This window comes from Arachis hypogaea, chromosome 8, assembly GCF_003086295.3.
Source record: "Arachis hypogaea cultivar Tifrunner chromosome 8, arahy.Tifrunner.gnm2.J5K5, whole genome shotgun sequence".
In the NCBI taxonomy this organism is placed as follows: Eukaryota; Viridiplantae; Streptophyta; class Magnoliopsida; order Fabales; family Fabaceae; genus Arachis; species Arachis hypogaea.
Genome location: NC_092043.1, coordinates 29,302,335 through 29,315,053, shown reverse-complemented (window position 1 = coordinate 29,315,053; position 12,719 = coordinate 29,302,335). Strand labels below are relative to the sequence as shown.

The window sequence follows — 12,719 nt, the reverse complement described above, 5'->3', positions numbered from 1 at the left end:
AATTGGATGGCAATGGCCAACGCCTTTCAGCGTAACCTTATGCCCCAGGTAAGTAATCAAATATGTTCTTGAATGTTCTATCTATGACAAATGCCATTAGCTTGACTTGTGGAAAATTGTTGCAGCTCGATGAAAATCTTGTTAGGATGCACACCGCATTGGGTTTGGTCATGGCGCCCTTCAATGAAGTGACATCTTGGATCCCAAGTATTGGTGCGAAAGTTTGAGATAAAGAGAGACTGCTCTTCGCTGTACACCTTTTGTTGTGAATGTGGAATTTATGTTGCAATCCGGCATGTGCCTACTATTTAAACATCTTCCTTTTAATTGTCATGTATCTTTTGAACTTATGAACTTATATGTAGTCTTTTATGTATCTGGATCTTACTAGTAAATGGCATTTAGTCGGACAAGACAAATTAAACTAATTTGAACCAAAACATTTTTAATTGTGTTCTATGAATGATTTGCTTGGACATCACAACTTAAGAACGGTTGGAATCAAAATAATAAAGGAAGCTAATGTCTTTACTTCGGCTTAACAAATTATCCATAATTACTCAACAATAATATACCCTTATTTCTCTATGTTTGTATCTCTACATTTCTATATTCTATCATAATATGTAAACAACTTTCATTCAGAATCATTGAATTAGGATTCCAATAATTAAACATAGGTTAACAAAGACATTATCCCTCAACTATCATACCATTAATTTGTTGGAAATCTGGGAGAAAAATTCCAATAACTACAGTAACATTTTCTGGATCAAATGAAAGAATAAAGTTGAACACCAATTGAGAAGATACACTCTGGTGTGCAAGCAAATATCATTCCCTTCAATTGAGAAAATGTAGAACAGCAATAAGCAAGAACATCTTACATTTTCTACTCACAAACAATAAAGGAAGCTAATGTCTTTACCTGGAGGTAAAAAGCTACCAATAAGTACTCAACAATACAAATTCAACTACCCAACATTGTAATTATCTAAGGTTCCGATAATGAAATATCATACTCATGTTCAACCGTTGCACATTGCTCTGCCAATTCATCCTCATCAGCATAAACATTACCATCAGTCATGTGTGCCGGGATATAATAATCTCCATCTTCATGCTGTAAGATTGGTACAAGCAAACACACAAAATGTCATAATTATTCAATTTGGTGTATAATTGATTGTTCAAATCGGTGACTCAACAGTCATATGAGACTAACCTGGGATATGTCTTCATAGTATACGTCATCATCGTCGTACATCTCACCGCTTGGGCTACATCTTGCTGCCAAAGACTCAGACTCACGCCTAGTTTGCCTTTGATGGCATGAAAGTCTATTATGTCCAACCTTCCTACAAATGCCACACCTCTTGACACCCTTGACTAATGGATGGTTTAGTAAACCTTTTCTGCGCCTAGTACGTTGTCGGGCAATATTCGGATCCCTAACACATTCCTCCAGAGTGGAGGATCCGACCACATTCGCTCTTTCGCCAACCTCTTTGACTGAACCCTTAACACGGGAGATCTCATTCCTAATTTTCTGGGTGACTTGCACAAACTGATCAGCATCGTTGGACGCTACCACACACAGCTCCCTACACAAGTCATTCAACATCCAATTACGACAATTGACCATTGAATCCCAACAAAATGGTCCTTTTTCCATGAATGCCCTAACTTTGGACCTGGCATCCTTTGACCACCTGCCCAGAACCAAAGTTGAGGGTATCTCTATGGCATCCATATGAACAAGGACCGCCACAATGTGATCACATGGAATACCCAATGACTCCATCCTCATGCATGAACACTTAAAGAAAGTTCCATTAGGATAATGTGAGACTTGCCACTCTCGCTGTGCATCTCCGGATCGTGAAAGTGTATAAATCTTACACATAGGTGTGTATGTGCAGGAGCGAACCTTCAACGTGCAAGCTCGTGAAAGCATTGGCCTGAACAATAGAAAAATTTCCCGTGTAAGTGAATTTGCAGCCGATCTCTCAAGAGCATGCAATGGTGTCTGCATTACCAAATCCCCAACAATAGATTGCAAATCAGTGTGTGCTTCCCGAGACCTCATCTGAGATATGCACCGAAAGAACTGCTCAACAAAGTCCTTCAAGTTATGTCTAGAGTGTACAAACTTGCCAAGCATAGAATGTAAACCTTCACACCTTGAGGTCGTTCGGAAGCCACCGAAAAAATGTCCGCGGATATATGCAGTGGCCCACATTGCTCTCTTGGCATAAAGATCACACACCCACTGATTAGTCTCGAGACCAAGTTCCGATACAACCTTCTGCCATCTTTCCTCAAACTCAGATACCTCATAGTCAAATAGCATGCATTTTTTGAATTCAGATGTAAACACTGGATTGCTAATATTTGAAGTAGCATTCCTAATTAAATGCCAAGCACAGAGTCGATGATAAGCACCTGGAAATACAGCTTCAATGGCCTTCTTCATTGCACCGTGACCATCAGTTATAACACATCCAGGTGCCTTCCCTTTCATTGCTTCAAGAAACTGCTGAAGTAACCAAGTGTATGTTTCTTCCGTCTCGTTTGCAACTAGTGCTGCAGCAAATACAATTGTTTGATTATGATGGTTTACACCGGAAAAAACCACAAGCGGGCACATGTACTTATTCTTACGATATGTTGCATCAAATGCTAACACATCCCCAAAAAGATGGAAATCTAGCTGACTGCAATTGTCTGACCAAAACAGGTGAACCAATCGCCCATCTTTATCTGCCAAGTATCTTACAAACATTCCTGGGTTCCGCTCTGCCATTGATTCTAACAACTTAAGACACGATTTTGCATCCCCACCAATGAGCTTCCTTTGTTTGTCTATTTGGTTGTACATATCTCTTTTCAAAAACGGAACATTTTCGTGGCCTCCTGCGGTTTGCACAAATGATGCATAAATTTGTGGAGTCCTAATGCCGACCTTAAGCATCATATTCATCTGATTAATAGCTGCCGCGTTCATCATCCTGTGTCCGGGAAGCATAAAAGTTAGTGTGTCCTCAAGCATCTTGTGATTATGAACTTCCTGAAAATAGATTATGATCCATCTTCCACTTTCCCTGTGTACATGTACACGCATCTCAGCCTCACAACCACGTCTGGTCTCTGGCTTTGGTTCCCTTTTACGTTCTTCACAATCATTGTGCTTTCTAAATCCCTGCCTAAAGCAAACAAAGGACTGTTGTGTAACCTCGTTGTTCATGTTCCGCCACGACCGGTACTTTCTTGCGGCAAACCCGTTCATCTTTGCATATAGGTTATAGAAAGCAAAAGCAACTTCCCGGTCTGCAAAATGTAACATTTTAATATGATCGGCCCTAATTTCTTTCAAATTCATACAACCCAGATCAGTCAGCCTATCAATTCCCCTTTCTTCCCAGTTGTCATAAAAGCCATCACCGTATACATCATCGTCGATGCCTTCTGCACCTGACTCAACCGAATGTCCCCCAACCCCCTCGAAATCATCTCCATCGCTCGCTGCATTCTCCTCGACGACCCCTTCTTCTTGGAATGGTGCATACATCGAATTGTTATAATACCTGTCCAGTTCTTTCTCTAATAACGACACTTGCAACGCATCACACATCACATAAAACAATGAAATAAATGTACTCTTGCATGTACTCCAACCATAATGATTTACTTCAATGTATAATTTAGAACTCCATATAATGTATACTATACAACTCCATTAAAAAATTCAAACAGAACAACTGCTTACCATTAGCTATCGATCATCACCATTAGCTAATGAACTACTTACCTTTGTGTAGCTCATACTTTTCTTTTTAATTTTCATTTTTAACTCAAACGTAAACTAATTACCAAAACAAAAATTACTAATATCTAATAACAATTCATAACAAGTCATAGGTAAAATGATTTAATTTGTACAAATAAAAAATATTTTTAATTATTAGACAAAAACAACTTCTTCACAATAATTTATAATTATTAGCTCAAAAAAATATTTTTAATTTTTTTTATAAGGAAATGGGATACTAACCTTTCAAACAGTTCTCCTTGCAAAATGAGAATTGCATTTCAAAGCCAAAGAATCTTAGGGTTTTTCCATGCTTCAAACGGTTCTCCTATTTATTGTTGCATAGCATATTACTTACTTGTTCTAATTGATCTCCAATAGAACATGCCTCAACTACAAAATCATATAGACATATACAACAAAAACATTAAACGACTACTTTATTCTTCATTCTTTTAAAATAGCAAAAAATGGGGAACACAAACAAAATGTACTTACCATCAACAGTCGATCTTAAAGAATACAGATGTGTTGAAAGTCTTCATAATGTTTATGCTTCAAAGTGTAGGTTCGCTTGTCTATGTTTCCATGGCTGTCACCGGCATTCCAGACTGAATGCATAACTACAGCTCTTTTCGGATAAAATTTTCTTAAAGATTACCATCCGTTAAACATTTTTATTTTTCATTTTTCACTTGTTTTTTTTTTCACTTTTCCTCATTCAAGGAGTTCCCTTTTTTGTTTTTTGTATGGTGATCAATTAAAAAAAAGATTTAACAAACATTCTTGCTAAATTACGAATTGGGCCGGCCCACATGATAAGTTCAATAAAACAATTCGGGCTGCCTTATGTACGGGGTAGAGTCCAACTATTTATTAAATTTTATGGGTCATCTTTAGAAATACTATGTTGTGCCTTTTTCAAAATCTGAATCTTTTAGAGGTCAAACGCAACCAGGTTAAAGTGTGTCAGATTATACGAAGCGTTCCATTAGCCTCATTTGGACAGGCGCGGGCTAAAATTCACCCTTATTGGTCTAGCTCTGGCAAGGGAAATGAAAATAAAGTAAATAATAACAATTAGAAAAAAGTAGGAAAATAATAATAATAATTAAAAAAAAAAAGAGGTCTTAGCTTGTAGCTTCTCACAGGTCCCGTCCATGTTTTCTATCTACTGATCCATGAGTTCCGAAGAATCACTGGAAAATGACTCTAAATAAATCAATGGTTTAATTTCATCTTATTATAAAAAGTCCAAAACCTTTTCCAGATCCTCTCTCTGGCTTTTCTTCTCGTGACAAATTCAGTACAAGAAGTTCATAAAAATATCGATATAGAAATGTTAGATCGACAATTATAATACCTAATGAAGTACTAAAACATCTTTTTAATTAGTTTTATCTGTGCTTACTACTTTTGGTTCTTATTTTATCTAATATTTTTTTGTAAATTATTAAATGGCAAATTGCTGTATATTATGGTTCTTCTTTTTAAAAAAGAAAAGATATTTGTCAATATAAGTAGAACTGTTTATTTACTGTATGTATTTTTCTGGTGACTTTATTTTCTGTATGTATGTACAGCTCATACAGAAATTAAAGAAGGATAATTCAGCGGGAAAAATTCTAGAAACTAATAATTTTAGAAAACATTTTATAAAAAATTAGTTAGTAATAGTTCATATACAGGACAAAATTAAAATAAAGAAAAAGTTTTAGCTATATATATTTTTCATTGAGGGATAGAACTAATTAATATATATAAATGATGGAAATTTTTAATAACATTATTATTATTATTATTATTATTATTATTATTATTATTATTATTATTATTATTATTAGTAGTAGTAGTAGTAGTAGGAGGGGTCAAGTAATTTTTAAACTAAGTTAAGTTTATTGTATGCATATTTTTTTAACATTATTATTGTTGTTGTTATTGTCGTTGTCTCTTCCGTTTTTTTATTATTATTGTTGTTGTTATTGTCGTTGTCTCTTCCGTTTTTTTTTTTATTTTCCTTCATTGTCATCGTCGTCATAACTTTTTTCTCCTATATATATTCAATAAAATTATTGAGCACAGAAATTTTGATACACAACACAAAAATTTTAAAAAGATCACGTATCTCTAATATTAATTCATCTAATCAATAAAATATATTTCCAGCAAATATTTATAAAAAATATTATTTGTATACTAAAATCAGCCACTAAAATCAGTCACTAATGTATTTGTATATAAATACATATGTAGTTTAATTTATTTTCAATATATATTTATATTTCAACATATATTTTATACTGAAAACTGATTTTGGTAACTAATTTTAGTGTACACGTAACATAACTCAATATTTATATATTATGTATAAAAATTTATATACTGTATTAATAATTTGTTGTACTATAGGTAAAAATTTATATACTATATCAATAAGTTTATATGTTAATGTGCAAAATTTTTGTATTATATACAAATTTTTTTTGCTAAAGTAGTATAAAAAAAAAAGAAATGCATAATACAAATAGACGATAATAACTTTTACTGAACTTATACCAACTTAAAACGATTGGACGCATATCATCACCCTATTGTATAAATATCAACAAGAGTAATCAGCTTTCATATAAATTCAACAACTAGATTCGAGTGTATATATACTTGGATCTGGATTTATTTGCATTATTATATATAATTAAGTACAATATATATACACTCACCACGTAGATTTTGTGTATATAAATGAAGGAAAAATATAAGGTGTTAATATACTATTTGTTAATTTATTATTAATAATAATTAATTATTATTTTTTAAATATATGTATAAAATAAAAATATTTTTATTAGATATAATTATAAAAAAGATTTTTATTAGACACATTTACAAAGATACTTCTATTAAATATCGTTATAAATAAGAGTTAGCAAAAGTTAACAAAAATATTATTAGTAACCTAACGAAATTATTAAATAAAATCTAAAAATTTTTTAAGAAGAAAAAAATGGAAAGAAGCACCAAAATCCTTGATGGTATATACAATTATTGTACGCAGGAAGTAGGCAGTGATCAAACTTACCTACTAGCTATTATCAGAAGCAGCCGCAGCAACATAAGATTAGAATTATAGGAACAATTTCAGCAACATCAGAAGTAGCAGCCAACATGGCATTCACCTGCAGATGTACCTGCACCTCTTCTCAGTTCCTCCCTTCTTGAGAAAACCAAGTAAAGTGCAGGTGCAAATGCAGATAAAGGCGACATATTGGCTTTTGCCATGAACCAGTTTCTTCATGTGTTATATATCTATATATAGCACGCACCCAACTATTTTTATAACGAGAGAGAGAGTGTGTGAGAAAGAAAGGAAGAAAGAAAAGGGGGTAAATAACAGTGTTTCATTCATGTTTGGGACCATAATATCTTCAACTAGCTAGCTGGCAATGACATATAATATATAGCATATGTTCTTATTACTTGATATATATTAACTTTTGACTTGAATTATGATGAATGTTTATTGTAGGAACCTAATAATATATAGTTTAATAATTGTACTAAGGATAAAGTATATATGGAGAAGGATGAGCCAAACATAAAATTAAAGGGGAAAAAGTGTAATTAGAGGGAGGATTATGTGTGGATAAGGATTTAGATGTGCATTATTAATTTTTGTAGTGATATATATCGAAAGGCAGAAAGAAAGAGCTCTGCACCCGCATGTCTGCCACAAACAACAAGGTGGTCTATGCCCACGTGACGGAAACCATCCCTAGCACGTGGGATTTGATGTCCCAACAAATCGTCGAATGCCACGTCGGACATTGAACTGACGCTTCACTAGATATCACCTTGTCTCTTTCTGGATTCTATACTCTCTACTTCAGCCTATAGAAAATTATTTTTAATATTTTTATGTAAAGATGATAGTATGAATAGTTAAAAGAAAAGTATAGTTAAATAATTTGATATATTTAATTAAATTATTTAATAATTTATAATATTATTATCGTATGAAAATAATTGAAAATGTTTTCATTGAAATAATTATTAATTATTTTTAATATGTTATTTTAATATTTAAATATACAAGAATGTTATATTTATGATTTTGTGTATGTATTTATGTTTATTTTTTATTTTTGGTATAAAAAATAATTAATGAAAAAATGACAAAAATTTACTTCTAATATCCAAAAAAATACATATACTTAAAAAAATTAATACAAATGTAATTCATTTTTAAATATCCTTTCAGCCTATGGAAATCTAGAATAACCTAAGGATAAAAAAACAATTATAAAAAAGAAAAAAAAAACATATATTTGTAGTGTGAGGATAAGTTTATAGATTTGACAATCGACTGCTAAAGAACAGATAGATCAGATGACTAACTAATCAGTCGGAGTAGGCCTTAGTAAAAAATTATTTTATTTTATTTTATTTTATCTTTTATACTTTTCAACATGTGTCTTTTTGTCTTCAATTATTATATTAGATTACTTATAATAAGTGTCATTACTTATTATAGGAACGGTTTGGGGTAGAAACTAATTCAGAGTTTCATGTCAGGTTTATAGAGAGAAATTTATTTGTATGAACTAGAATGCTTCAGTAGTTCAGTGAGCAATTGAGTAAATTTGAAATTAAATGAGGTATAAAATAATTTTATATATAAGGAGTATATATAGGTAGATGGGAAGAATTAGTCTGCTCAAAGATTAAATTATATATAGTTCCGCCATGAGAAACTTATTTAGAAATGATAAGCAGTTATCAGCTTGAGAATTTAGTCATTATTGTACCATCATTAGTCCAAAATTCTAATTGCATTGGGACCTTTAATTTAAGGAATTTAGACCTCTATTATTGGAGTTAGATGGTGGATTTCCCTCTTTTGAACTATGTACGTGTTTTGGACGAATGGTTACTATAATAATAATAAATAATATATTATATATTTTTCAAACCGAAATCGCTTTTTGAATTACCTACGTTATTTAGGGTGTATTTGACAAATACGTTAAAAATATAAAAAACATGCTTAATCTTTTTAAATGTTATAATTTTTTGTTTGGCTAACTTTTTTTTCTTTAAACACAAATATAATTCTAAATTTAAACTCTTGTTCACCGTAAGCAACAAATTGTAGCTTTTGTATTTAGCTCTTCCGATGAATTGATAGATTGAAAAATTAATTGAATATCAACATGAGTTTTTAAAAGTTAAGAAAGAAAATAGCATTGCGGTAAAGTTTTCTCATTGGCATGTGGTTGGAATTAAAGACATTACAATGAAAGCAACAAATAATGCCGAAACAACTTACAGCCTGTTTGATAATTTTCTATTGTGCCACTAATTTCAACATTGTCAATTGTTGTTTCATTGTTCGGCCATAGATAGTTGGTACTTGTTAAGTTACATAACAAGAAATTTTCGTACATACATCGAACAAGGGCCAAGAAGTTCACCTCAGACCGAATAATACCATTTTGTTATTCATATCTCAGTGTGGGCCAAACCCTAATGTGATGATCCCTTTCAACTTGTGAAAATCCAAGTGCCAATTCAGTTGCCACCAGCTCATTTCTCGTACTATTATTTCTTTATTTTTATAGCCAAAAACAAAAAGCATGCATTGTGGTGCCCTTTCTTAAATTGGAATTATATGTCAATATGTTTAGTGAAAAGAAAAAATAGTTAGTATTGATTTAAATTAAAAGTTTTTAAATTCAAATCGATTCGGATAAAGATTTACATTCAATTCAATTTAAATAAAAATTTTATCAAAATTGCATTAATTTAAATTTAATTAGATTTTATTTTTTGATGAATCATATGAATTGAATTTCCAATCTACTTCTAAAAATTTATCTTTCAATCCAATTCAAATTGTAAAATTTTGTATAATATTATTATTTTTATTATCAAATTTAAGATTTTATTTATGATATACTTAATTAGTTAATTTATTACATAATTTTATCTTATTTATTTATGTATTATTAATACTAATTGTTATTGTTATTTAATAGCATTTTGTGACCGTAATCAACTTTAACTTATTTCTATTTTTCTAATAATAAAATCTCAAAATTACAATTTTTAAAAAGATAAATAAATCAATTTAAATATCAAATTCAAACTTGAATAGTCTAGATAAAATTGAATTGGAGGGAAAAATAAAATCAAATTGATGTAATTCAAATCACAATAATAAATTATATACTTTGCAAATATTTCTAGCTCAAATATAAATTGATTTTGTGCAAGTAGACTGCACAAACTATATGCCAAAAGAGAAGGCTTGTAATTATGTGGAAGTTACAAATTGGAACTTATAGAGGACTGAAGCATTTTTAGAAGAAGATTGGGTTCTTATTTTTTCTGCTATCAAGCCTTTTGAGCTGACTTTGGGAAAAGATTTCGTTGTCTTGATTTTAAATTTTGGCTTTGTAAATATTGAACATTTGATTAATTCTAAAATCATGGTGAATTTTCTACTTTTAAGATTACAGAGATTTATACGGTCTTTTAAACTTTTAAATTTTATATTAAACCGTTGACCTCTATACTACAGATTCAAGAAAATTAATACATACATAAATAAATGGAGACTACTTTAATAAAGATATTAAAAATATTTTTTTTAAAAGATGTTTACATGTATTATGTTATTATTGGACATCTTTATTAAAACGGTTAATGATTTATTTTTTAATAAACCAAAATAAAATCGATTTATTATAGCAATAATAATAAATTCAATTATCTGCATTATAATTATTATTAAACCCAATTTGATCCGATCGAATTATATAATATAATTAAATATATTTAAATTTTTTGATAAAAAGACAATATATCTCTAATTTTTTATTTTGCAGACATTTAAATCGCTAAAAATTTAAAAATACAATTAAATCCTTAAAAAAATTCTGAATTTATTGTTATTGTTATAAAAAAATGGTTTTATTCTAATTGATTAAGAAATTAAAAAATAATCAATTCATTAATACGTCAAATAATAATACAATACGTAAATGTCTTTACAAAAAAACGTTTTATACATCTTTATAGGAATATTCCCTAAATAAATTGGCAATGTTTGATCATAATTTGCAATTGTCAATTTTTTTTTGTGTTGCTTTATATTTTTATGCTGATTCTATTAGAACTGTTTTTTCCTAAAGCAATCTCTGTTTAGTTTTTTTTTGTGACTGAAATAAATTAAACAAATAAAAATAAAATAAATAAAATAAGGAACTGCTTAAATAGAGGGGCAGTCCCATTTAAGACTACTTTTAAACTCCTTCAAAGGTAAAAGAAGCTCCACATGCAAAAGTTGTAACTTTATCGCCGTTTTTGCCATAGTATCTGCCACCGTGTTTGCATCTCTTATAATCAAACGAAAGTCAACACGTCAATTCCAATGTATGATATCTCTTATTTTGAGCACCAATGGATTAATAAACCCAAAACCATCTTGAGTAACAGGATTAAATACTTCCACACAATTCGTCTCACAAATAACATCTCGTTGATCCACATCTCAAGCTAAGAGATATCCTCTTCAAACAGCAAACAATTCTCCTTGAAGAATACTATTACTCTCAATCATTTCCAAACACCCTCTTTACCAACTCTCATTACAATCTCTAATAATACAAGCAAAATAAACACTATCACCCGAAATAAAATAATTAGTATTATAATTAATTTTAAAAATACCAATAGATGAAAGATTTCAAAAATTATTTAGAATAGAAGAAAGGACATACGTTGTAATATGTCTGTTTAGTTCTTTAATTTTGGGTATTTGCACCGTTATTTTTTAATTTATCTATATAAACAAATGCAAGAAACGTGTTCACCTAACATTTATTTTGTTGAATAAATTGAACGGGTTGGGCCATGGATAGTTACGTTCACCGATCTTGTGATTGTCGAGAGGTTAAGTACACAAATCACAAATCGTTAACATCACCGGTTTTAAGTGTACATTTTTATTTTATTTTATTTTTGTCTAGGTAAATAAACTAACTAAAAGTAAAAAGTTAGTACAAAACTGATGGTTATTTTATTGTGATAATTTTATTCTATATTATATTATTATTCAATCTAATATAATTATGTATACACAGGTGTTAGTTAAATGAAACTTGAAATATAAACAGTACACGAGGAGATTATTATAGAATGTTCATTTAATTAAAGCCTTTAAGTTAAAGGTTTTATTTGTAAGAGCCTTTATTAAGAATTTTAATAATAGTGAATTTTTTAAAAGTTTAATGCATTAAATATTTAATAATGTAAAAAATGACATCTTTAAATTAATTTATTTAAATAAAAAAGTATGACAATGTCCTTAATTATTTCACTAACTAAAATTTTTAAAAATTTCAAAGAATTCATAATTTAAAGCTTATATTTATCTTTTATCTAATGAAATAAAATTTAAGTATCTTTAATTGGATGTTATTTTTAAAAAATATATTTTTTAAATAATATCTTTTTAAAAGATCTTTTATAAAATTAAAAGTAATTTTATATTTGAATATCTTATATAAAAATTTTTTTTATTTATCAATTATATTTAAATAAAATAAAATAAAAATATTTTTTATTCATTTATTATATAAAAATATCTTTAAAAAAAATATTTAAAAAAAGATATAAATTATATTTTTTTAAAAAAATAAATTTTTAATATTTTTATTTTTATTATTAAAAATCTGACAAATACACTAAAAAATAACAAGTGTTTATTAGTAAAATTTTAAAAAATTCATTGAAAAATTTCATTAATTAATATTTTTTTTTGTAAAAATGGGTCCATATAAAAAATAATAAGAATATATATTTTATTAAAATAGCAAAAGGTTATAAATATCTTAGTAGAGGAGCA

General features: G+C 29.3%; 1 protein-coding gene across 1 annotated transcript; it reads right to left on the bottom strand.

The window, feature by feature from the left end:
• Nucleotides 1–829: 829 nt before the first annotated feature.
• On the bottom strand, nt 830–3,145 carry LOC112708380 (protein FAR1-RELATED SEQUENCE 5-like). The gene is made up of 2 exons (XM_025760543.3): nt 1,226–3,145; nt 830–1,123 (listed from the first exon to the last, which is right to left on the bottom strand). Exons 1-2 carry the CDS (start codon nt 3,122–3,124, stop codon nt 995–997), a joined length of 2,028 nt encoding a protein of 675 aa, XP_025616328.3. The 5' UTR covers nt 3,125–3,145; the 3' UTR covers nt 830–994.
• Between the last annotated feature and the right edge of the window lie 9,574 nt (nt 3,146–12,719).